General features: G+C 39.0%; 1 protein-coding gene across 1 annotated transcript; it reads right to left on the bottom strand.

Annotated features, from left to right (window-relative positions):
• Positions 1 to 25456, bottom strand: mapkapk2a (MAPK activated protein kinase 2a). Its single transcript, XM_023423642.2, has 10 exons — positions 24693 to 25456; positions 7085 to 7224; positions 4127 to 4191; positions 3874 to 3953; positions 3635 to 3761; positions 3449 to 3524; positions 3235 to 3359; positions 2217 to 2302; positions 2012 to 2092; positions 1 to 1835 (listed from the first exon to the last, which is right to left on the bottom strand). Exons 1-10 carry the CDS (start codon positions 24930 to 24932, stop codon positions 1686 to 1688), a joined length of 1170 nt encoding a protein of 389 aa, XP_023279410.1. The 5' UTR covers positions 24933 to 25456; the 3' UTR covers positions 1 to 1685.
• Positions 25457 to 26037: the final 581 nt, after the last annotated feature.

Raw genomic sequence — 26037 nt, forward strand, 5'->3', positions numbered from 1 at the left:
TTTGTGCTTTATGTGTTTTTTATTCCAAAGCTGAAGCAGACAAAAGTACGGCAGGTGGAGCTGAACAGACTCAATGACAAGGAAAAAAAAGACAGACACATCTGTGCTTCCACTACAAAAAGTGTTGAGGGGTATAGTAAAAAAAAAAGAAAGAAAAAAATGCACAACAGCGGGAACATTGCCCCACACATTCAAGGAACATTTCTACAGTGAGATTTGTATGTGCGATGTGACAGGTAATGTGGATGTGATTTTACAAAGTGAAGTGGACCAAACTGACAAAAGTAACAAAATAATTTCCCATGATCCCAAGTGAGCTGGGAAGTGTCCTGTTGCGTTACCAGAACACTGAAGAGGAACGAACCAACCATCACACCCTCTTTGAATGTGATGACAGCTTGCTGGTGGTGTCAGATTCTGCTCGGGGAAGAGGAACAGCTCTTAAGTACTTTCTACCTCCTCTCAATCCACCAGGAAGTGTGGAGGAGAAGTGTTGCACCAGACTAATCCCACAGAGACTCCTGACAGCTGAGCTGGTGTGATCAACAGTAACTAAATGATCGGTCTGAACCATGTACTCCTTAGAGGGTGCTACTGCTTACATAAAAACACACAAACGCTCCCTATTGTTGCTCGACACATCTGCAAACAGAAATCTAACAAAAAGGCCCTAGCAAAACTTCAAGCTGACAAACACATCTGCATAGCATTAACCTGAAATATAATCTGGCAATGTTATTAATTCTGAAGCATAACATTGGTAAGCCTGAACCAAATGGTAGGTAGGGGTTAAAAGTAATTTGCTGCTTTAGCGACACAACGGTAAGGCCTATGCTAAAATGTTCATAAAATCCATGAAAAAATACAGTATCAGTTGGCTCCTACTCTCCTATGAGCTACATGCAGGAGAAAGAGGGGCCAGTTTCTGTTCTTAAACGTGCCATCCTTCTCTGCTCTAACGCTATGTACCTGAAAAACAAGCATAGATTAAAGTAGGAGAGAGGGACCATGAGTGAGGTGCTCTGTCTGAATGGCACATGACCCTTGTGTGAGTGCATAGGCCTCTGTTCGACATTCATAAAGACAAACTGAACCCGACAGACACTCCAAGTCCAAATCCCAGAAATGAGCTACTGCCTCCTGCCAATTTCCACAGTCAGGGACAGAGTCCTTACATTCTACTTGTCAGTTCAAAATACATCTGCTTACTTTGCATGTACGTAAAAGAAACCTTCCCTTGCTTTTATTTTTGGGATTTAGCCATTTGATTTAACATTCACAGGTTTGGGGCTAGAGCTAGAACAGGGCTGCAGGTTGACAGAGAACTACTGCTAATGCTAAGGCTTCATGTCCTATTCCAACATTCAAGCCCCTCTGAGTACACAACCTGATATTTGGGAAAGGAGAGGAGAGAGATCTCACCGATTCCCTCTCCTCCCCTTTTCTAGAATATTTATAATCTCTTCACTGGTGTAAAAACACAGATCAACATCCTCTCTGCCAGAGCAGAGTGGTGGGTTTTGTTAAAATGGTAGAGTAATAAAAACAAACACTCCTACAAAACATTAGAATTTGCCATGAAAAATAAAACACTGAGAAAATCCATGCAATGCGACTCACATGTCGACAAATTATTGCTTCCTTTTTACAACCTGTGTTTATATGTGCATGCATGCGTGCATCTTTCAGTGGGCAGCAGACTGTGGGTCCGCCATGGCATTACTGGCTTTCTTCCTCCGTTTCGTTAGCAGTGGATTGGTTGAGTCCTCAATGGTCTTGATCTTGATTTGCTCGTAGTCAACCCTCATTGTTGCCAAGGCACTGGTCATTTCCTCCTGAAACATAGAGAAAAGAAGATCATTAGGCCACTTGCTTTACTCAACTGGAGTCTGCTGTTGTACGTATGCATGTTTGAGTGTGCTTGGCACGTGGGAACTCCTGAACACATGCAGATACAGGAAGTTTGTCTTTTTCACTGATTCACTGATGCAAAGATAAGCAGCTGTCTAACCTTGACATCCTCCCATGTGTCCTTCTCCTCCTTTAGTACGCGGCTGGTGTGAAGTGGGGTCTGGGGAACCTCCATCGATTGCTTTAGGAAGACAAACACAAGCACATCCGAATCTTACTTCAGTGTACGGATATCAGCCAGAAAAACCACTGAAAAGATGGTATGAAAATGATCCAGAAAAATGCAAGAGAGCTCATGTTCTCACATTGATCCATGGATGATTCATGAACTCTGTGATGGTCATCCTTTGGGTCGGCTCAGTCTTCAGGAGGGTCCTAATCAGTTGTTTAGCTGCAAACACAATTATTATTTACACCATTAAAAAGAAAAACAAGACTAGATCAAAACCTAGTATGTAGCTTGATCGAGTATGGACAGTGTCAATCGAAGACATAGTTGAAAACTGTTGAGGAGCCACTGTAAACAACTCATCGCATTGTATTTGCATTGTTCCTAGTGTCAGCCGGTTTCAGCCCTCTATCTGTTTGCTTCTCTCCTAATCTCTGTAGTGTTAACTGATGCTGGGAAACTGCCTGAAAGAAGGGAGCCATTCACAATTTGCAAAAGTTTGGATGCTAAACAGCTAAAAGCGCTTTAAAAAAAAAAAAAAAAAAAAAAAACTGTTGTGTGGGTTCTCGAGTAGTGTATTACACTAAGTATAACCCATTCAACTCTTTTGTTTTTGCCCACATATACCCATACACCGCTCTGACAGAAGGAGATACTGGGGTAGAGGTGGAGGCGAAATCTTCACTGTATAGCATTTTTTCTCTTCAAAAATTAATTTACTACTCAGAAAATATCACTTTCATTTGTAGTGAATTTGACTGACGGTAGCAAATGAACATCCGTTAGTTTCAATTTCTTGATAAAGTTAAGACTCGCTTGTTTCTCATGTTTAGGTGAGGTCCTGAAGAAGCTTGTGAAACATTGTGATGAAAAGTTTTTTCTGACAGATGAAAGTAAGATCATGTGAGACCAGTGAATGGCAGGTACTCCTATGTTCACTTGTGCAATGACTGACTGTTGGATTTTCACATATTTCTTTTAGTTTATAAGCAAAATAATCCTTCATATTATTCAGGAAAAAAAGCAAAGTTTCAGTTTACCATAATTTAAACTCAATACCTCCAGTTCCTATATACAGAAGCAGAGCATATACATCGACATCTAAATAAAGAAATGAGTACCTACAGTGGGACCAGTTTACATTATAGCCTTACCTTCTTCTGATACATCAGACCATTCAGGGTTGGGAAACTCATATTGGCCCATCTTGATCCTCTTCTTCATCCCAGGAGAGATGGCTAGACCATGGTTGGAATAGAAAGGAGGGTACCCACACAACCTGGTGAAGGTTTAACATGGCAGCATTAGTTACTGCATTCAATAAAGAACATGGTGGAGGTGTGAGAGATTATGAAAAGACTGACTTACAGGATATACATGATGACACCCAACGACCACATGTCACATGACTTGTCATATTTCTCTGGGCCCAGAACCTCTGGTGCTACAAATGGAAACGGAAGAATGTGAGTTACGTGTTGTGTTATGCGTCCTTTTTACTGTCTCTTATTAGGCAAGGAGTAGAATATTGAATATTTGATATTCACTCCTTACCAACATAGTAGGGTGTGTAGCAGGGGGTAGCTAAAGAGTTGTGTGAGGTGGTTTCCTTGGCAAAGCCAAAGTCTGTGAGTTTGAGCAGGGCATTGGGCCTCTTCGTGGAATACAGTAAATTCTCTGGCTGCATGGAAGATTCAGGAAACAATGAAGAATATGATGTTAGTTACTGCAGCTATAAAGAGCAGGGAAATGTCTTATTAACCAGTGTGACAATACAAAGTTAAGACACAAACCTTGACATCTCTGTGTGCAATGTTGATTGCATGCAGAAACTGGATGGCCTCTCCTATGCTCTTCATGATATCAGACGCCTCTGACATAAAGACACAAAAAGAAAATTAAGTAATTTGATATTTACATTTTACAGGTGGCAGTATATGGTGGCTGTGTGTGTCTGTGTGGATGCAGTGGTATATCTGAACCAGTGTGCTATGTAATTGTGTAATAAAATGTTGAGGTATTATAAGAAATGCTGTGTGTTGTTACCCCTCTCAGTGAAGGCCTGGTCTCCTCTGTCCTGGATTCGACTAAAAAGCTCACCACCGTCCATGCTGGGAAGAAAAAGTCAGTATCTGAGATTTTTAGATAGATACACTTCTGATGAGCTCCCTACTCATCTCATTTCTCATTCTTGGCTAAGTAGCATGAGGAATGAGTACATTTACCTTCTGATGTACTAGGTACTGTATTCACTTTTTGATATGATTTTGAATGTTTAGCACAGGTGTCAACAGGCCAGATGAAGTACAGCAAAGAACCACATCTTTGCAATGACATGTACTGAATGTTGTCTGGGTTAGGGTTAGGACAGAAAGGGGAAACTGACCGCATTATAATCACTTCTGAGTAGTACTGAACTAAAATTAGCAGTGAAAGTCCTTTTCAGGGTTTAAACTTGACCATGCATATTGATTTAATGTGGGATATGCTCTCAAATTATATTACTGTCAATATCACAATCATTTTTATGGTTTTTACAGCCATGTTATACAATACATTTTTGTCCATTGGACACCTTTAGTTCAAATATGACCGGTGCTGGTGACCAACTAAAACTGTTACAGTATCCCCTCATCCACGAAAAGATTTGCAAATTTGTAAACAACACAGGTATTAACTAAGGTAGCACAGATACATCCAACATTAAGAGTAACAGAGGTGTTGGTGTACAAGTCAAGTAAAAAGCTAATGGTTGTTAACCTGAGCATGAGAACATCCTACTCGACTTACTTGATGATAAGTTTCATTTAATCATTTTTGCTCAGTATGAGTGTGTGAGTTTCAGGTCCAATTTTGTGTGTGACTAAAGATTCAGAAAGCACAGGCATGTATGTGTTAACGGGAGCGCAGGACCCGCGGCTTCAGAGCCTCGTGACGGCTGTACAAAACCACAGCACACTTCAAGCTTCTCATTATTAATCATCCACATTTTGCATACTAAGAAACGGACAGCAGCTTTTTATTCTGATATCAAAGTAACTGATGTGAGTAACCACCAGCAGTGAGGCAATCCCTCAGTCCTGCAAACTCTGTTCACACTGGTTTGACAATTCTTTCCCATGTGGCTAAAGCTAGAGTTCAACCCACCCTGGCTCTCTATGTTTCTGAAAGTGTCTAGAGGTGGTGTGTGAATTCTCAACAGAATAGATACTTAATGATTTTGACGAGAATGGAAGTACTAAGATTGCACATCTTGCACCATCACAGCAGAAACACTGTAACACCCTTACATGTTCTTAAGCTACTGTCTTTCACAACCCGTTTTCGCTGTGGAAACACCTCAGCAGCAGGGATGATAAGATGTACTCGCTGGAAATATCAAACCGTCTAGAAAAAACCCCAATACATATCAGTAGTTTTTGTTTTATTTTTTCCAAATTAGATTCAAAGTTTAAAAAATATATTTTCAATTAATTTGGTGATGCTATGTTATGCTGTTATTTTCTTAAATGCATATTTTACACATTGAACAAAAGGTTTACATATTGCTCCTGATAAGTTGCAATATTAACTGTCACTTTTGAGCGCTAAGTCTGTGTTTGGTAGCTTATAGATTCTTCAGTGTGCTACAGAATCATTATCATAATGACCTTTGATATGTAATGTTAACTAATATTGAATTATGTTAACTAAATGTATTTCAAATTTGTCTCCCTTCAATGACCTTCTGAACAAGCAAGGCCGTGTTGATTAAGTCCAACTACTTAATCTATTAAGTTAGAAAAGAAGTAGCTGACAACACCAAGAAGTCACAAAGCAATCTGCAATAAAATGGACTGAAGAGCACAAGAAGTGTACACAATACAGCCTCCAAAAGAACAACAATGTTGACTCAGCACCTCTGACCAATCAACTGCATTGGCCTTTGGCTATGCTGCAATGTGAGTGAAAAGGATCAGTTCGATGTTGGCTTTGGTTTTTCTATGGGATTTGTTAGCAATAGGAAAAAACTATACAATATTGCTAATGGAGTTTACAGCCAACATCACCCCTACTTCAGGTTCTACTGGACGACAGTTGACCACAACTTTGACCAGAAACTTTGAACTTTACAGAACAGATATGCTTATGTATCTAAAGCTTGTTGATTCATCAAGTAGCATATTAGCAAAGTTAGGTCACGGGGCAGATCAGAAGCTGCTCTCTAATCCTTGCCGAATTTCCAAAATTATCAAAGGGACTTGACATAGTGACATAGTGACTCTTTACACAACATAACGGAAAACCTACACAGTGAAATACAGGTCATCAGGCTGACCCAATTTCTTCAATGTCAGAAAGAAAGCAGACTGAATAGCTAGATCTCACTGTGCTGCATCATCTACCTGGTGTGATATTCTAGGAAACGTTTTTAGTTTCATCAGAACATTACTTTTCTTTATTGGCATTTTGTGCTGAGCTCATTTTCTCAAGGAAATTAGTCATCAGCTTCAGCATTTTGCATGTGAGCGTGTAGGCAATCAGTCCACTACCTCTGCACCACAGTGATAAACGCAGACCTAGTGAGTGCACGTGTGACAAGATGTGGGTTTGGTGGTTTAAAGTGCTGCAAGATGGAAATGCAAAGGTGTGGAAAATACAATAAGCTCATTTAGGAGAAATCGGGTAATTTTCTACAAAAGGTTTTGCACAACAGATTTACAATAATTAACCTGGCTAAAATCTGCTTAACACAAAGCTCGCAATAACCTTTATCTCACTAAAGACTTAGTGAGATTAGTGAGAACAACTTCCACTTTCACATAGGGTGCCTATCTGTCAGAGGGAACATCACCAGTTGTGACCAACAAAAACGCAAACATGCCTGCTTTCACTGTCAGTGAAAAAGCATACCAAAACCAATAACTTGGTAGTTAAGCTTTTGACATGACAATTCTATTCACCACTAAACAAATGACAAGTATTTTAGTACTTGAGAGTCTGTCACCAAGACTGTGCACTCACCACTCCATGACAATGAGCAGACACTTCCTGCTCTGATAGAGGTTCTCATAAACGTCAATAATGCGCACAATGTTGGAACAAGGTGACGCCCTCCAGTGGAGCTCCACTTCCCTTCGGGCCTTGGCACAATCCTGCAGCATCTGGACAGACGGACAGAAGCATAGAGGGAGAGGTTGATTAACATCAAATATACAAGTAAGAAAATACACTACAAGTTGCATTACTGTTTAAATGTTCATTTCCTTCCCATTATAAATAATAGGCAAAATGAAAAACTGATGTCTTGTACTAGATTCAAAGAAACCAGGGACCAGCTGAATGCCACTACTAATTCACATCAACAGTAAACAAAAAAAACAAAAAAAAACAGAAGTGCAGTGCTGCCATCTGCTGGCAGAATGTTGAAAAGATGTTCCTTGTTTTTCTAATCCAGTCTTGTGTGAGACTAGCACCCTCCATGTGTGACACTCGGTCAATGCACCATTAAACAACAGCACCTTCAATTTATATGATTTTGATTTTTTAAATACATTTATATAATACAATAAATGTATCTATTCATTGCCCAACATTATTATCAATCCCTAAAATGTCACTCTTACTCACCGCCCTACAGCAGGAAGTCAAACTTGAGGGTCAGTCACAGGAAAATGTTTTAGAACCATTTAGAAATTTCACATGTAGCTCAAGGTCACTCAGGAACCCTGGCCATATGATGTCTGGCATGACTCAGGCCTTATGGCCAGGTGCTAATTAAATTCAGCACTGCATTGCTCACTATAGTGAATTTAAACAAGCAACTTTGTGTAGCTACATTGTTTCTTCTGTGATATTATATCCATCAACATAGTAGAGAGCAAGCAAATAATGAAAAGTTTGGTCATCTGAGGACATTTATTGACATGGTTGTTGATCCTGTTAAAAGTGATTTTACAGTACATTCAAGTTAATTCCTTTGTACCAAGTAATAGGTATAATTATTAAATATACATTTTATTCTAAATGTTTTGTAATATATTTTTTCAAGTTAAATTTTTGTTTACTACCATCCCTATTTGTCATCCCTTATTGGTGAAGCACTTTGAGCTACACTTCTTGTTTGAATGTTGACTACGAAAAGATAATCCAACAAGCTTTTTACCTTTTATTTGATCTGAATGCTACCACCTCTCCCTTAACTATAAAGAGGGGTAAATAATAAAAAAACAGGATCTATGGTGCACACAGACCAATGTATAGATTCAGGGACATTGAAGTAAATTGTTCAGATTGTGTATCAACAATTCACCACCAAAGAACAAAATATAAATTATATCAAAAACATTTTTTTTTCCAATATCAAATACATTTTCAGAAATATGACAACCTTTTTTGTTATTATTTTTTAAATATACTAGGTTACCTCACAATGTTCATCTAAGCCAAGTATGACTTTTTGAAACAGGGTACCCCTGCAGAAAGACTTAAGACTCCGGACAGGATCATGTCTTATGACCTTGCCAGTTGTAAATAACACAGCAAATGCCATGCAGGAAACTTGCAGACTCCCTTACAGAAGTAAAAAAGTTTTGTGGTCAAATATAGGCCTGAACTTCTGAACTATAAGCTCCAGACTGTCTCAAAGAGTAAATATAAGAAAGTCATGTTAAAGTCGGCAAAACAGGAGAAAGTACTGATTATAGGCTACACCTAAAAAACAAGACTGAAATGAGAATTTATTTCAATTCAGAAATAAGTTCTGCTTTCCTTCAAAAAAACAAAAAACAAAACAAAACAAAACAAAAAAAAAAAAACATAAAAGATCGTTTTGGCACCAGTTATAAAGAAATTGATTCATTCTAAGCTTTAGAGAGGTTTTAAACTACAAACAGCAGTTTCCTACTTTCCACAACTGTCAAAGTATAGGTTGCGAGGCAGTGGCAATTTAATGTTGAATAAGCACCTGTGTTTGTTTATAGATTTAATTATATAATCTAGACTACACTCCCACATGTAAAACCCTATGAATATCCTTGTCAGTCAATAGAAAGAATTCAGCCTTGTAGCTTTGACAAGTCTGTCCATCTTGTCCTGCGTTACATTCCAACCCAACCTACGGTCACAACACAACAGTGGGCTTCGTTCCAGCGTGCAGTGAGAGAGCCAGAGTATTCAGTCTGCTGTCTGGCCTATCACACAGGACTATCAGTACATTAACATGCGGATGTGAAAGCAGGTTACTCAGGAAATCAGACAATGTTATTACTTATGCTGTGGTAATGTAGTTCCCTTAAAACTGCAGGTTAGTAGCCAAATTTCTCCCCATACCTTATTTTGGGAGCAAGTGATAAATGTCCGATGTGTGTGTGTGTGTAGGTGGATTGCAGAGGGCAAATGGCACAGTGAGAGGACAGGCAAAGCTGTGTCTGAACTTTACAAATGGTGAAATGTTCAGTGGTTGAACATGTCTCACTTCTTCTTCCAGAAGTTTCTTTGTGTCAGTTTTAGCTGGACTTTGGAAGTAGTTATTTTGAATATGAGGATGTATTTCTGGCAGTGTAACAATCTCTCCTTTCATCCTGTTGCGCTGCTGTCAATGTCTGAAGTCTTTTTCATGCACATGCACACATGGCAAAATCCAATCAGAATTCCACCTATACATGATCAAAAAAAAATTGGCTTTCCCCAGATAAATCTTACTGGGGAAATCCGGTTTCTCTAATCCTCTACCCAAATTACAGAAACCAGGTCTCTCACAAGATGTTTAAGAAATCAGGCAACTACAGAAAGACAACTGTGACCTGGTTGGGTACGAACAGTTCTGACCCGACTTCTCCACCCAACTCCAGCCATGACTATGTCCTTTTACTCAGTCCACTGAAAAGGACTCCACCCAGTTCAACAAGGACACACTTCAACCAGCAAACTGCCTGAACTCAAACCCACCTTAGCTGAAACCAGAGAGTCAAACCACACAATAAAAGCATCAGGTTTTCTGTTCTCACTTGTTTTAGACAACAAGTCCAAAAGGGTTGCTGCATAGAAACATCATGACAGCAGCCAGTTACAGTTTAGTAATGGCTTTTCATGTAAATAAAATCACACCACAATATTGAAAAATATTTCAAGGAACACTTAAAGCAGTGCACAACCACCAGTGGTGGTTCAAAACATCCAGCCCACATGAGCATACGTTTGTGGCATGATCGCTTGTAAGTCAAACTGATCGTCCATGAAGATAAACAATATTAACCTGTCCATGAGGATATTGGCTAGATCAATAGGCCTGTTGATCACTATGACTGCTTTTACCACTTTAGTTTCTGACTAGTATATTTTACATATTCAGAAGAAATTTGATTGGTTGCACATACTTTTCACACTTTTCTTCACATTCTCTTGTTGTCATGTCTCTGTGATGTCTGTGAAGCCAGCATGGTCAATACTAAAAGGTTTACTATTCCTCTCACTGCAGTGTAGATTTCAGGCATGTATAACTTTAAGCCGGGTTTATTTTTACACACTTTCTTTTTAGATTTATACAAGGGCTGCTAAATGTTTCTGTCACTCTCGCATGCCAGGTTTTGAATGCTTTATTACTTTGATTACATTTGTTTTAAAGTTCACCGCAGACAGCTCCGTGATTGTGTACTTGACTTTATTTCTGTGGTGCAGTGTGTTCAACTGCTGTACAAGCTGATAGCTACCAACTCCTGATAGTCAGCTGGTAAACAGCAGTCTTTTTATCAGAAAGAGCCACCATACTTGACAAGATCCATGTCTGCAACAATGTAGCTTGGGACAGTGAACACTGAGAAGTGATACGGTGTCCACCTTCCGCATGTGATCTCATGATCTCATGACATGACTTTGTTTATTAAGATGTCAGTAATGGAAAGAAAAAAAACTTAAAAAGGAAATTGCGAAAAAAGAAAGTACCGAAGAAAAGATAAGAAAGGTGGACACACAGGAAAAAGAATACATCAAAGACAATAGATAACGAGAGATTTTCTTTACTTTTACACTTCTATAATCTCAGTGTCAGCATGCTGTTTTACTGAAATTTAGGTGAGAAGTCTGAGTGACTGCCCAATAAAACGTGACTGTCTTTGTTACCAGGAAGAGCTGGTATGGTGTAGTGCTGAATTACTCTCTGCTTTATCTCGACACTGAACACACAGCACAGGTCAACCACCCTTTGGGACAGAGCAAACAAGGGTGGGTCTTACTTCCTGCGTCACAACTGAGAGAAAAAAACACCCTAACTGACAGAGGAACCTGTGGACACAAACACTGTACCCATAGGACAGAACTGATGCACTGTAGTACTGTGACACTTTGACCCTCTAGATTTGTATTGAAGTAACTGCCAAGGGCCAAAATTTTGTGAGCATTTTTAAAAGTATCATGAAATCTTTAATTACAAAATGTATTACTATAAAGTTGATATAGAGAGTATATACAGTAACAAAAACTGTTTTCTGCATTATAAAATGTTGAAAATGGCACAAATAGCTGGATGGCTGTTCTGTCTAGGAATTTGTTGGTGGGGCTCCCAGCAGGGCTGTAATAATGTAAAAAAAGAAAATAAAACTAGTTAACCTTGCTGTAAATGTAAAGCACTTACATTTCTACAGTAAAATATGATTGAACCCCCGTTCTTTATTATTTACACAGTCACAAACACAGGGATTAACTAAATGGATTTAACTAAAATGAAGAGGCTTAGCTTAACTTATAATATGTAACTAATGACATAACATTAATTCAATAATAGACAAACATTAGCATACTATGGTTTCACATTTTCTTCCTAATTTGGAATTTAGCCACTCCGGTTCTTATAACTGCCAACGCCATTGTTGATGTCAGGATGGAGTGGATGGACGTTTCTTACGGTATTGACTGTGACACGTGTGTGTGTGTTGCCAGCAGCTTTCTTTTCACCACATGGGCTCAGAGGTCATGCTATCCTCTCAGATCCCCCTCTCTGTCATTTGACTTTGACTGACTCAATACTGGTGTCGCTGTTGGAGGTAATTTTGTGATAGATGGTTATTGAGTGGGAGAAGTAATTCAATACAAGTGAGACCACATACATCTTACAAAATCTGCAACAATTTAAATCATAGATCACAAATGGATCAAATGATATTGTAGACATTTTAACATTTCTTTCAGAAACGTTCAGATTATAGATATGTATAAAACATGTACTCCATGTCTCTCCACCAGCCCACAACACACACCCTAAAGTTTTTCTGCTTATCTTGTTTGCAGTCAAATCAAGAGAAGTGTTGCAAAAGCTCCTGAAAAAAATCTGATTTTAGTATTTTCTCTCACATTCTAGATACACAAAACTCTCATACATCCAAAAAATGATTGCCTACAGCCTTGTTTTAATTTTAAAATAATTTCTCTGTTCAAAGTTCTGTTTTATCTCCACAACCTAATGGCATACTACCACAGGCTGTTTTGCTGAGCACTAGTAGCCCAAAGATACGGCCTGCCTGCATCTGGAATCCCAACAAAGTAAACAACATCACATTGGGTCCATGTGTGGGGTATATAGCCAGATAAACTCTTAATCATATCTGTGTGTGTGCGCGCGCGTGTGCGTGCGTGCGTGCGTGGCGATGACAGATCAGGTGGTAAAGATACTGTGTGGACATCAACACACTTACATTAAGTAAGTTACATCACTAATATCGACTGACTTGAATTGCCTTCCATGACAATGCTTTCTAATTGTTGCTAGCTAATAGCCTGGAGATCCTTGTGACAACTGGAATGCTGAATTGACATTACATTAACAGTAAGAGTAATTTAAGATTTGCTCCGCTATGCACAGGGAAGTTAATGTGACGAGATCACCTCATTAATATTTAACCATATGTATAACTGTCACCCCTCTGATGTCCAACTGTCAAAGGGGAAGTAGAAGATACATATGTGCATGTGTGTACTGGAAATAAGAATCATGCTATGAAAATAATATAAGCATATTTAAATATAGCAGACTTCCCGCCACAAACAAAGACTTCACACTGTCTTTTTAACACATGGACATTTATACACACATGACAACACACCCCTGTCACCTCTCTGCTGGTGCTTGTGTGACTGCATAGCCCCCCATCTGCTGCTGGCCCTTTGAGGCTAAACAGTGAAGCTTAGGGAGAAGGAGGGAGATAAGGGGGGCAGATGGGCACACAATACACTTCCTCTAGCCAACACAAAAGCCAGGGCAGGACAGTGGGAGGTGGGACGGGGCTAAGCTGACGGAGCACCCATCCTCCACCTGCCACTCACAAGCCAAGGAAAAGCTCAGGGTCGATATGGTGAAACTAAAAAAATAAATAAATATTAGTGAGGGTGATGCAACAGTGAAATTCTGTGGAGGATAGAGGTTATAGAGGGGTGACAGGTTAAGCTAGGCTCAATCAGAAAAGCCCTTTAACCTGACAAAAAGCGTTAAACAACAATCTACCAGAAGAGTTGTCTCTGCATGTGGGTGTGACTTGTTCATTGAGCGCTCAGTGAAGCAGCAAACATGTTTGTGTGTCAATAGGACATGATCTGATTAAAGACATCTGGAAGGCCTCACAAGACCGTCACATACGCGCGCGCACGTGTGTGTGTGTGTGTGTGTGTGTGTGTGTGTGTTTGTGTGTGTGTCTGTGTACACTTGTGTGGCTATGCTTTGTGAGGACCAGTGTGAGTTTTAGACCTTGGGAGTGAGGATATTTTGGCTGGTCTTCACTTTGTGAAACACTTTCAAAAAGGGCTGTTTGAGGGGTTTTCAGTTTTACGATTATGGTTAGGTTGAGGTGTAGTTGCGATGCATATGAACATCTGCACTGTTACATGTGTATGGTACCATTTTGAACGTTTCAGTGACATTGTTGCCAGAGTAAATCAGACTGTTTTATGGAGCTACAAAAGGAAACCATGTAAAATTAGTCAGTTCAATGGCATAAAGGTATATTCAGACTGAGGGTGAAGTGAACTTTAAGAGTTGACATAATTGCATACACAGCTGACACAAACACAGAAAACTACAGTTGGTGCATATGTTCCTTGCTAGCTACAGCTAATGTATAACAGGCTGTTTGGGACAAATAAACAATGAATGTAAGAACACTCCATCTGTCAATTGTGCCACTAACATGAGGTGAAAATTGTTTTAAACATACTTTCAAAAAACAAAATCATCATATTCTAAATGCATGAGATATCGCCAGTGAGAATAAAGCTTATGCCATCACTCGTGCCATCCAACCTCTCAAGACAAATAGCGTGCAAGTGAATATCGTTAGCCAGCAGGTGTCCCAGTACACAACACACATTCATTAAAAAAAAAGTTACTTTCAAGGGGAGGAAGTGAGACAGGATGGCATCTGTATGACACCCGGAGGCAGCTGTCTCACTTCCTGATTCGGGCTGGAAGATGTGCATGGAAACGAAGGAGATGAAGCAGAGTCTTTTAAGATGTTGCCAGGTACAGAGACAGATGAAAACAATAAACAGATAACTGTTTCTAAAGAAGTGAACTAGAAACTAAAGGTATTATATTTTTGACAATCTCTACCTCGTTCCTTTCCCTTTGAGCCAGCTTCACTAACTCCTCCCTGCTGACACATTGTGATTCATGGTGTGAATCCCCTCATCACCTGATGCAACAGATGATATCTGTAACTTCACTGTATAAATACAAACAGAATGCTGTGTTTTCAGCTGATTCCTAATGACTGGGGGTTAACATTATGAGTCAATTGGGCGCCCTGGTAGCTCATCTGGTAGAGAACATAAGGCTCCCCTGACTCTCTCCATTTTCACTGTCATAATAAAAGGCAAAAATGCCCAAAAAATAAATTAAAAAAACAGAAAGAGTAGGACTGTAGTTTACTGCTGTAAACAAGTGACATCGTGCATGTATTTGCATTCCGACTATTGTCAGCCATTTTCAGCCCTTTATCTGTTTGCTTCTCTTCTACTCTCTGTGCTCATATATAGTGTTTTAATGCAGCCAAATTTACATGTTTTTCTGTTTCTCTTGTCAGACAACAGAACAAAAATGAAATAGTGACTGAAACACAGCCCATTACGGCTACATTTTAACCAGCAGTCATTTCTAAGCGATTCCCAAGCTGCAGCTCTGCACTGCTAAAATCTTGATTTTACAACCACAACGTCATCATATTAAAAAAAAAAAAAAAAAAAAATCACCAAACACGTAAGTTAAAGACAAATACTGTGCTGTCATTTCAGCTGTATTTACTTGTAAAATGTGAATGAAAGTCCGAATCAACAGAATAGCTTTCTTATTTTATCTCTCACACAGTGCACAGCCTCCGCCTGTGATCCACAACAGTTTTCAACTACTATATTTCCTCAAAAAGTGACTGGCAACTTCATTTACCTCAACTACAGAAGGTGACATACTTTTATTTGAGTCAGACTTGTATTAGAGGCAGGTATTTATTCCCCTCTGTTTGATATCATATACATTTAATTGGTCATCGCTGCATTTTAGCACGAAGCCTAATTTTCAGTCGTTCCCTTCTGTCGTGTTAAAGTTACTGCGTTAAGTATTAAAACAAACCCAACACTTTCTGTAGCCGTTTCAAATCATCAAAAGCCTTGTAGCGTTTCAGTTAAAAGAAACCCTTTATTTGTTAACAGGGCTTTTACTGCCATGCTGACATGCTGCAATAAGTCTCATTTCTGGTTGCTGGTGTTTCTGTTGTTCACATCAATTCAGATCTGTTGGTTTCATCAGCAGTTAGCAATGGATCCGCTCTCTCCCTCCCACTCTCATCCTCTCTCTGCTCAGTGTGTCTTATGTTTAGTTATTCCTCTGCCTCCATTAGTAATAATGGTGCATGTAAAGAAATAGTTTATTTGTTTATCAATTGAGACCAGGCTCAGTGAAATGGAAGCACTCCTCCGCTTCCCTGCATCTCCCGAGCAACAGGGAAACCAGGGCAGCAAGATGACTGCCTGTAACAAGAGGCAGTCCAGCCATGAACTGGGTTTATAACTAGTCTTTTTTCAAAAAAGGTCTCTAAATCTAGCAACAAAAGTGCTAAGTCAGAAACACTGCAGAAACAATTTGCACTAATCAATTTCGAAAGAGCAACAGCTTATGGGCAAACAGTCACACGACATTTGGCTGACCAGTGGTGGAAATATGATCAGTCAGTCAGTCAGTCAGTCAGTCAGTCAGTCAGTCAGTCAGTCAGGGACATTCGCAATTATAGGACTGGCCCCGCTGTTGCAGTAAAGCCAAAAAAAAACACAAGCCTTTCTGTTGATCGTGTGTGTGTGTGTACATGTAGAAATGTACAAAAGTATGTTTTCAGACAGACAAACTAAAGAAAACTAGGGAAGGCCAAAAAAGCAACCAGCTAAGAATTCAGGAGGTTTCTTGCCAAGACAAAGTTTGGCACATAACACCCCATAAAAGTACATTGTATCTTTTTTCACTTTAGTTTTTGTACCGATTAAACAACCAAGATACAATGTTTAATTAAATAATTAAATAATTCATTAGTGAGCTTTATAGGTGCTGATAGGTGGATTTTGATTTCGTTTCCACTGGCTAGCCATTTCCGCATTACTAGTCTTTACACTAAGCTAACCAGCAGCTGGGTCAGCATGACATTTATCATACAGATACGAGTGTGATATTTATCTTCTCATTTAACTCTTGGCAAGAAACAGAATAAATTTGTTTCCCAAAATTTGAGATCAACTAATTTTGACAATTTGTGAAATAAAGTTGAAATAACCAAGAAAATTATTATTATTTTTATTATTATTAAATTATTAACTGTCTAAAAGTTGTTGAACTATTCTTTAACTTTTTTCCCTTAGTCTTTCCACCATGTTAAAGACTAAGGACACCACTGTTACTCCAAATAGCCAATTATATCAATTCGCCAATCAACACAAAATGTAAAAAATAAATCCCCTAAGTAAAAAAATCTGAAAATTTAACACTTGTTTGCTTTTCTATGCATCAGTACCAAATTTAGCTTCAAATTAGTTTAGTTATGCAGGCTTTTGGCTGGTATTCATACTACTGGTTAGTATTCAAGAGCAACGGAGCATGTAGTGTGTTGAATGAATGAAATCTGGAAGAGAGATGAACATTCACTTCCCTTTACCATTGACACCATTCAGCACTGTTCAACCGCATTGCTTCCTTTTTAAGGAACTTATCACAAAACCAATGCAGAAAATTTAATGTCTACACAAAAAATAGCTGGGGGAGAGCAGTTTCAAGCATAATATCATATATTCGCTGGAAGTAATGTCTGTTGAGAGGTCATTAAGGAAGTATTCGCAACCATTCATAACGAAGTGCTGTTTCAGTATGACAGAGTGCTGCATCAGCTTGGAAATTACTCTGTACCACAGATACAGTTGGCTAACTAGCTCTGGGTCCATCTATAAACAACCACAATACCACATCCTTCCAAATACACTTCCCTCAACAGAAAGGGAGGCAACAGAGAAAGACAAGGTCGATGCGTGGGGGTTGGTGGCGACTGCACCAAATCACAGACCATATAAATTATGATCGAGTAAATCATATTATGTCAAAAGGAGCTTACAACACTAAGATAAATGTTTATCAAAGGAGCTTTTACTTCAGCTAATCTGTTTGTTTGTGACAAATGTCAAACAAATATTTTCCCAATAATCTGAAGGGGGAAATGAGATCTTATTGTACTGCGTGATCTGTCACACTTTTGCCTTAGTGTTGACAAACAGTACAGATTTAAACATCACAGGCTATAATACAGATCCCCTCTGATCACTGAGTTATAGCTTCTCCAGAATATACTCCCCATAACCAGTGCAACAACTGGACAAAGGACATAAAGTACAGATATAAGAAGACAACAACATCTCTAGTGTTGTGCAACACCTAGCCAGTCAATGTGGCTCTCCTATTCGAGACATTCACGTATGGCAATCAGTGTAAGTTTTCAATGATTCAGACATCATGACTTCACAACTTCACACTATGTCAAAGGTGGAGCTCCAGTTGACAAATGTGCCACTTTGTAAAATCAAATTCTGTAGTGTTTGATTCAAATAAAAACTCTAAGTTTAAAAATGTGACCTGAAGACACTGCAGCAAAGAACATGGCAATCCAACAAATAATGCCAAATGTTCACGAGCTGCAACAAACAATTATTTTTATTATTGATTAATCTGATGTTTATTTTCTTGACTGATCGTTTTGTCTATAAAATAGCGAAGATTTACAATTATAGTTTCACACAACAGCCACCAGTCCAAAACCCAAAGATCTTCAGTTTAATCTCATACACACGTGGACAAAGTTGTTGGTACCCTCCCATTAAAGAAAGAAAAACCCACAATGGTCACTGAAATAACTTGAAACTGACAAAAGTAATAGTAAATAAAAATATACTGAAAATTAACTAATGAAAATCAGGCATTGCTTTTGAATTGTGGTTCAACAGAATAATTTTAAAAAACAAACTAATGAAACTGGCCTGGACAAAAATGATGGTACCCTTAACTTAATATTTTGTTGCACAACCTTTTGAGGCAATCACTGCAATCAAGCGATTTCTGTTACTCTCAATTAGACTTCTGCACCTGTCGACAGGTATTTTGGCCCACTCCTCGTGAGCAAACTGCTCCAGCTGTCTCAGGTTTGAAGGATGCCTTCTCCAGACTGCATGTTTCAGCTCCTTCCACAGATGTTCAATAGGATTTATATTGGGGCTCGTAGAAGGCCACTTCAGAATAGTCCAATGTTTTGTTCTTAGCCATTCTTGGGTGTTTTTAGCCGTGTGTTTTGGGTCATTATCCTGTTGGAGGACCCATGACCTGCGACTGAGACCAAGCTTTCTGACACTGGGCAGCACATTTCGCTCCAGAATGCCTTGATAGTCTTTCGATTTAATTGTACCCTGCACAGATTCAAGACACCCTGTGCCAGATGCAGCAAAGCAGCCCCAGAACATAACCGAGCCTCCTCCATGTTTCACAGTAGGTACAGTGTTCTTTTCTTTGTATGCTTCATTTTTGCGTCTGTGAACATAGAGCTGATGTTACTTGCCAAAAAGCTCCAGTTTTGTCTCATCTGTCCAAAGGACATTCTCCCAGAAGCTTTGTGGCATGTCAATATGCATTTTGGTAAATTCCAGTCTTGTTTTTTTATGATTTGCTTTCATCAGTGGAGTCTTCCTCGGTCGTCTTCCATTAAGTCCACTTTGGCTCAAACAGCGACGGATGGTGCGATCTGACACTGATGTACCTTGACCTTGGAGTTCACCGCTAATCTCTTTGGAAGTTGTTCTGGGCTCTTTGGTTACCATTCGTATTAGCCGTCTCCTCAATTTGTCATCAATTTTCCTCTTGCGGCCACGTCCAGGAGGTTGGCTACAGTCCTGTGGACCTTAAACTTCTGAATAATATGTGCAACTGTAGTCACAGGAACATCAAGCTGCTTGGAGATGGTCTTATAGCCTTTACCTTTAACGTGCTTGTCTGTATTTTTCGTTCTAATCTCCTGAGACAACTCTCTCCGTAACTTTCTGTGGTCCATGTTCAGTGTGGTACACACCATGATACCAAACAGCACAGTGACTACTTTTCACCCTTTAAATAGGCAGACGGACTGATTACAAGTTTGAAGACACCTGTGATGCTGATTACAGGACACACCTTAGTTTAACATGTCCCTATGGTCAAATTATTTTCAATCTTTTCTAGGGGTACCATCATTTTTGTCCAGGCCAGTTTCATTGGTTTGTTTTTTAAAATGATTCTGCTGAACCACAATTCAAAAGCAATGTCTGATTTTCATTAGTTAATTTTTAGTAAATTTTTATTTATTATTACTTTTGTCAGTTTCAAGTTATTTCAGTGACCATCGTGGGTTTTTCTTTCGTTAACGGAAGGGTACCAAGAATTTTGTCCATGTGTGTATATGACAAATAATAACATCATATCCTCACACTTGAGAAGCTGACAATGCAAACAACAATTAAACTGATTATCCAAATAGTTGCCCATTGATTTTCTGTTGATTACCTTATCAATTACATGACTACATGCTGCAGCTCTAAAACATTTATTTTCACTTTGGTAATTTTCCTTAAATGTTTGTATTTATTTTTTATTTTGCTTGAAATTACAATTTTCACTTATAGCTCCCATTACAGATTCTGTTACAGTAGCATTACTGATTTCTTTCAGAGGAGGATAATTGGTGTGAATGAAACATTAGGACAATGGTTGCAACATATAAACTATCACTATTAATAATATTGTCATCTCAATTTTTATCCTTTAGCAAGCTAAAAATATTATCCCAACAACCAACAGATTTTATATATTATAGCACAACAAATGAAGATGAGTTAATGGCATTATGTATTGGGATGTCAGTATCCCAATACATAATGCCATTAACTCATCTTGAGAACATTTTCTCACCATGAAAAAATCTTGTGAGAGTGTGATTATGAATAAAGCACAGATGACCGATGACGCCACATGTCACAGAGACCACAATACGGACGCAAAACATTTTCCACAACAAGGCAAAATGACTGATCATAAATGAACTTCATGCCGACAGCAGGGAGATTTTGATCTTGCTCAAGGAGGTAATCAGCAGCATAGTGGAATAATGAGTAAGTACTCTTCCAGCAACGACCAAAGGACTGGGGATGCCACTCTCAACGGTACTGTTGAAAGAAGGGGAGAAACAACTCAGAGTGCCACCAAAGAACCTCTTCCTTCCTCTCTCCCTCCCTCCCTCCTTTTCCTTCCTTTCTCTCATCATTTCATGATTGAAGAATGGGCCTAGTTCTTCCTCTGTATTTCTGCATTGACCTTTAATAGGCATGACAGTCTCAATACAAAATTCCAAAGGATTTATAGTATGTGGGTGTTGGGTGTCAAAGAAAAGACACTACTTTTTAAATACACCATTTAGGTGGAGTCGTGGTTCTTCTGCTCTACAATAGTCCAAGAGGAAATTTCAAAAATCGAAACCCCATAAACGGGGAAAAAAAACTTCCATTTGAACTGGCCAGTGGTTCCAGTTCCTCTTTTCTCAGCCAACCCCTCGACAGGTGTGTTTACTTCACCACAGAGACTTGCACATCTTTCCAAATGTCAGGAAGTGCAACTTCAACGACTCAGAAAATGTGGCCAAAATATTTAGTCACTGTGTATGATTGCATCATCTTAACGACACACAGTTCACTGAGCTCCTTTCCAGATGAAGAAAACTACGCTTAAGGAGTCAGTGGTTAACCCATACTTTCTAATAAAGACTAAAATCTCTTTTTTAAAACACTTTGTTGGCGATCACTTCAACACGTGTTTGTTTGTGAGCCAAACTCACTACAATTTCTTGATGTGTTGATTGCATTTATATTACTAATAAACTGGTTATGTCCAGGGTTGTGCAACAAACCAGTTACCTTCCAAATCCTTTAAACAAGAAATGTTATGTAATAAGTTAGAAATTAAGCTGCCCTGAGTCCATACACTGCTCAACCTTTGCCGTGGCACAATGCAACATTATCAGGCAACATAGTCTGTGGCGTTCAAGTGCAGCGTGAAGACAGGAAACCTTGTAACATGAACTGTATGATTCTGTTAGTGTTTTTTGATTGAGACATTCCAAAGTTGTAAAATCACGCAGTGTATTGGCATCTGGTATGCCTTCAAACTAAGGGGTGTATTTTCAAACTGAACTTTATGAAATAACTTCCTTCCCATATGCTGTAGCCAAGGGGGCGACAAAAAACACAGTACTGCGTTTTTTTTTTTAAACACAGTGCTATTTGCAGTCAGAATGTGGCCATAACCTGATTGCTCCCAATAACCTGGTTTCTTGTGTGCATACAATTTTAGTCACTGTAAGATGATACCTGCAGATGCTTCACAACCTTTGAGAGTATGCAGGAGACTTAAAAGCAGACCAGTCAACACAGAGAGGTACATAGCTTTGTCTCAAAAACCACAAAGTAAAAGCTATTGATTATGTGACAGGCTGCATTAAGTATAATGCAGTACAAGGTAGTAAAATATAAATGTTTATGACTTTCGAGACTTTATGGTTCCTCCATTTCTCTGCAACAGTCTCTCTCCCACAAACACAGACACTCACTTATTCAGCTGCACTGTTAGCGTAAAACTTGTTCCAAGACACAGGTAAAAGTTTCACAAGGTGATGTCACCTTGGGCCAGGCTGGCAGATTCCTAGTGCTGGCATCTAATGCAACCCTAATGAATAAAAAAGATGCGATAGGGCTGACTCAGCTGACATCAGTGACGGGAACACGAAGGGCATTAGTTCATTAGTTCATTCAGTGAAGACATCAATCTGTTTGCCTACAGTCTGCTGAAAGACCATGAGAAGAAAGTGGTGAAGCTAGCATCTTACATTGCAGCTCCAAAGTGCTACAAGTTTTAAGAGTACAAGGAGCAATAGGAGGGAATTTATGTAAGTATACAGGCACATTATACAATCAAATCACTTGGTGGCCTTTAAATCAAGTGTGTATTTGTATATATTTGCATCTGACACAGAGATTTATTCCAGCACTGACAGAGGGGAAGCTCACAGATGCCATCTGTGCTCAAATATTCACCACACATTATTACGTGCGGTTATGCTGTATATCTAAATAGTGCAACATTTTCCTGCTGCTTTGCTATCATGATGGGATTTGTATTGTTTCTAAGGAACCAATGTCTTTTCTGTCCACACACATGGAGTCAGTCATTTTGCCCTGTTGTTTCAACAGTGCTATTTATTCGTCAATTTTGGGGGTTTCTCTGTGAGACAGAGGCAGTAATCATAAGTAGCAAGAATAGTCTTACATCTACAGTTGTTTGTTTATGAAAAACCTGTCTCCATAAGCACAGCCAAGCATACAGGTTTTACAATAATGACTGAGAAGTACAGTTAAGCAGCACCAAGTTTCTATGAGAAGTTTATGTTATGTGATTTAGAGACTAAACTTTAATTCCAGTTGCTTGTAGTTAATTATTCCACATTAAAACTTACACCATTTTAGTAGTGACATTTTTAGTAATTACAACTTATTTTTGCCTTTGCAGTGTCAACTCTTAATATTAATTAAACTCTGTCATTGTCAATATTTAATTATGGCATATGTTCATAAATCATTTCAAATTATACACAAAAGGACTGTCACAACTTTGAAAATTCGGGGTGCATTACTCAACATGCAGATTCCCTCGTGTTAATCTTCGTATACTGCTTTATACCCCACTGGAGTTGGACAGCAAAGACATAAAAACTCCCTTCATAAGCCATATCCACATCTATCTGCAATTATAAAATGATATTACACACAAACATTATTACCAGCTGCAACCTCCTATAATATGTAAAGTGCAACATGACTATGTTTAATCCTACTTATATATGGCTTACCAACACATAGCCCAACATGATGCCAAACAGGTTTGAGTAAAAGCGTGTCAGTGTGCTTACTCTATGTTTAATATGCACACACTAGTGCAGAGAGCTGTGACCCGGTTATTTAAGCTAAATTTCGGTTTGAACCACCACACAGGATGCTCCTGGACTGTGATTCAATTGGGGAAGCTTTTGTTTAGCACTCATTTGACCAAACTTTACACAATCTCTTCTATAATGAGCTTTTTCTAATTTACAGGTTACTGTGGCATAACTTAATTTAAATCAAAAACACGAACAGAGGGCTGCGTCCAACCAATATTTGCTTGTCACTGTTTTATCTTAACACAGTGACTGGCAATGGACAAAACAATTACAGCACATGATGCAGAAAGGCTTGAGCAGATTGAGAAATAATTTAAACATCACATAGCCTGCCCAGCAACATGCTTCAGACTCCACTGGACACAGCACTCTGCAACACCTGTGATAAGGGGCAGCACATCACAGCTGAGATGCTAGTGTACCCGTTATAGATTCATTCATTGGTTGCATTTAAAATACCCTTTGTTTCAACTTCATATACGAGTTTAAACTACAGATGTCCTGCTAATATCTGACAAACAAACATGCAGTTGTTTTTATGTTAGAGTAATTAAGACCATACATGAGAAACGCTAAAAAGGTGGGTAGACCAGTATCTTTCAAAAGCTGCTGTCTTTAGGGTTCTTGTTTTGAGTGACCAGCAGGCAGAAGTAAAAAGGCAGAGTACTAAAAAGGAGTGAATATTCACATTTAAAAATTTGAAAACAATGACTTGAATTGCATTTTTAATAATAATAAAAATAATTAAGTTAGCAAATGAGTTAAGCATTTAATCAGCTATCAACATGTTGAAGATTAATTTTCTGTCCATGAGTTCTATTTATTTCTATTAAAATTTGTTATTTGTTTTAGCCTCAAAAGCGGAGTTTAGATAGTTTGGACTGCGTCACTGTCATCGCAAGTGGTGACAACTCCAGAAACAGCTGGGCACAAAACGTCCACTAGAGTCAGTCAAAGTATTATTTTCTTCCAGAGTAGACTGATTTCCTGGCTATGCCTCTGTTCCGCAGTGACTTCACAGCCTTGACCTTTACCCAGTTTATTTGTCAAATATTACCTACCTTCAGCGCATACTTGTCTCCAGTCTTCTTCTGGAAGATTTCAAGCACCTTGCCATTGATGCCCAGCCCCAGCACCTGGCTGGTTACCTTGTAGTCGTCTGTTATGGCGTTCTTCTTGATCTGTAAGGAGGGTCTGGCGTGGAAGGGGAGGAACTGGCCCGTGGGGTTCTGCTGCCCGCCCGGGTTCTGTTGCCCCGCCGGATTAGGAAACAGTGGCTGGTTCTGTGCGTTGGACAGCATGCTCTTGGTCTGGGCTGAGAGATGAACAACAGCCCCCTCTCAACAGTACTCCTCTGCCTTTTCCTTGTCACACAAACCGAGTCTTCTTACGGGGTTAGCTGGCCTCTGATAAACTATTCACTGTGTAGCAGCAAGGCCCGAGGAGGAACCGACAGTAGTTTTGACGTTACAGGTTAACAAGTCACTTAGTTAGCCGATAAAATGCTAAATTAGCTAGCTCTTAGCATGCTAGCTCGATCCTATTCTTGACCTATGATTCTCGGCTAACAACTCAGCTATCGGTTAGCTTATCCATCTCCGGTGGTGTCCGCCGTCCACCGGTTCCTCAAAGAGCACTTCAGGAACTTTCCTAAATAATCCCATAAAGCGACTACAGAACTGGCTTTTTGATTAAACCACGTAAAACCTGGCGAGCAACGTTACAAAACGACAAAAACACTCAACGAAACACAGAGGGAAAACTCCGATTCCAGTAGCACTAGCACGCCAAACTCACTTCACTCCCGGACAGACAGACACCCAGCCGGAGCAGGTTTTACTGCTGACGTCAAAGCGGGGGCTTTTTCGGCGCTTAAAGGAGAAGTAGCCTAAGACTGAAGAAACGACTGGATTTAAATAACAGCAGAAACTGACAGGACAGTCAGTTTACACATGTACATACAAATGAAAGAAAGGTAATACATCAGTATTGTAATTTAGTCACAAGTAACCAACACCTGTTGGTATTGAAATTAATGCAATATGTTGTATGTTGTTGTAACTTCTGCCTTACATTAGTATTTTCTTTTCATGCTACTTTATGTTTCTACTTACACTTCAGAGGGAAAATTTATTTAGCAGCTATACATAGTGGTTACTTTACAATTTAAGATTTTACATTGGCAATAAAACTTATGAAATAAAAAACCTTAGAGCTGAAACTATTAGCTTTTCAGGAAATTAACAAACTTTTTTTTTTTTAACAATTAACAATTCTTCATGCAAAATTGCCAGCTTCTCATATCTGACGATTTTCTGTGTTTTCTTTGTGATTATTTTAATAATTACAATTACAAGACTATTGGTTGACAAAACAAGACATTTGAAGTTGGCACTTTGGGTAATT

Source organism: Seriola lalandi, unplaced genomic scaffold, assembly GCF_002814215.2.
Source record: "Seriola lalandi dorsalis isolate HSWRI2012SDOR001 ecotype SW California unplaced genomic scaffold, Sedor1 jcf7180002054692, whole genome shotgun sequence".
Lineage (NCBI taxonomy): Eukaryota > Metazoa > Chordata > Actinopteri > Carangiformes > Carangidae > Seriola > Seriola lalandi.

Bases quoted from the DNA above. Each gene is read 5' to 3' on its own strand.
- mapkapk2a (XM_023423642.2), bottom strand. From the start codon at position 24,932: ATGCTGTCCAACGCACAGAACCAGCCACTGTTTCCTAATCCGGCGGGG. The intron at 4,192-7,084 runs GTGAGTGCACAG...TTTTCTTCCCAG, and splicing joins CTGCTCATTGTCATGGAGTG to CATGGACGGTGGTGAGCTTT. The intron at 2,093-2,216 runs GTGAGAACATGA...GTCTTCCTAAAG, and splicing joins TGAATCATCCATGGATCAAT to CAATCGATGGAGGTTCCCCA.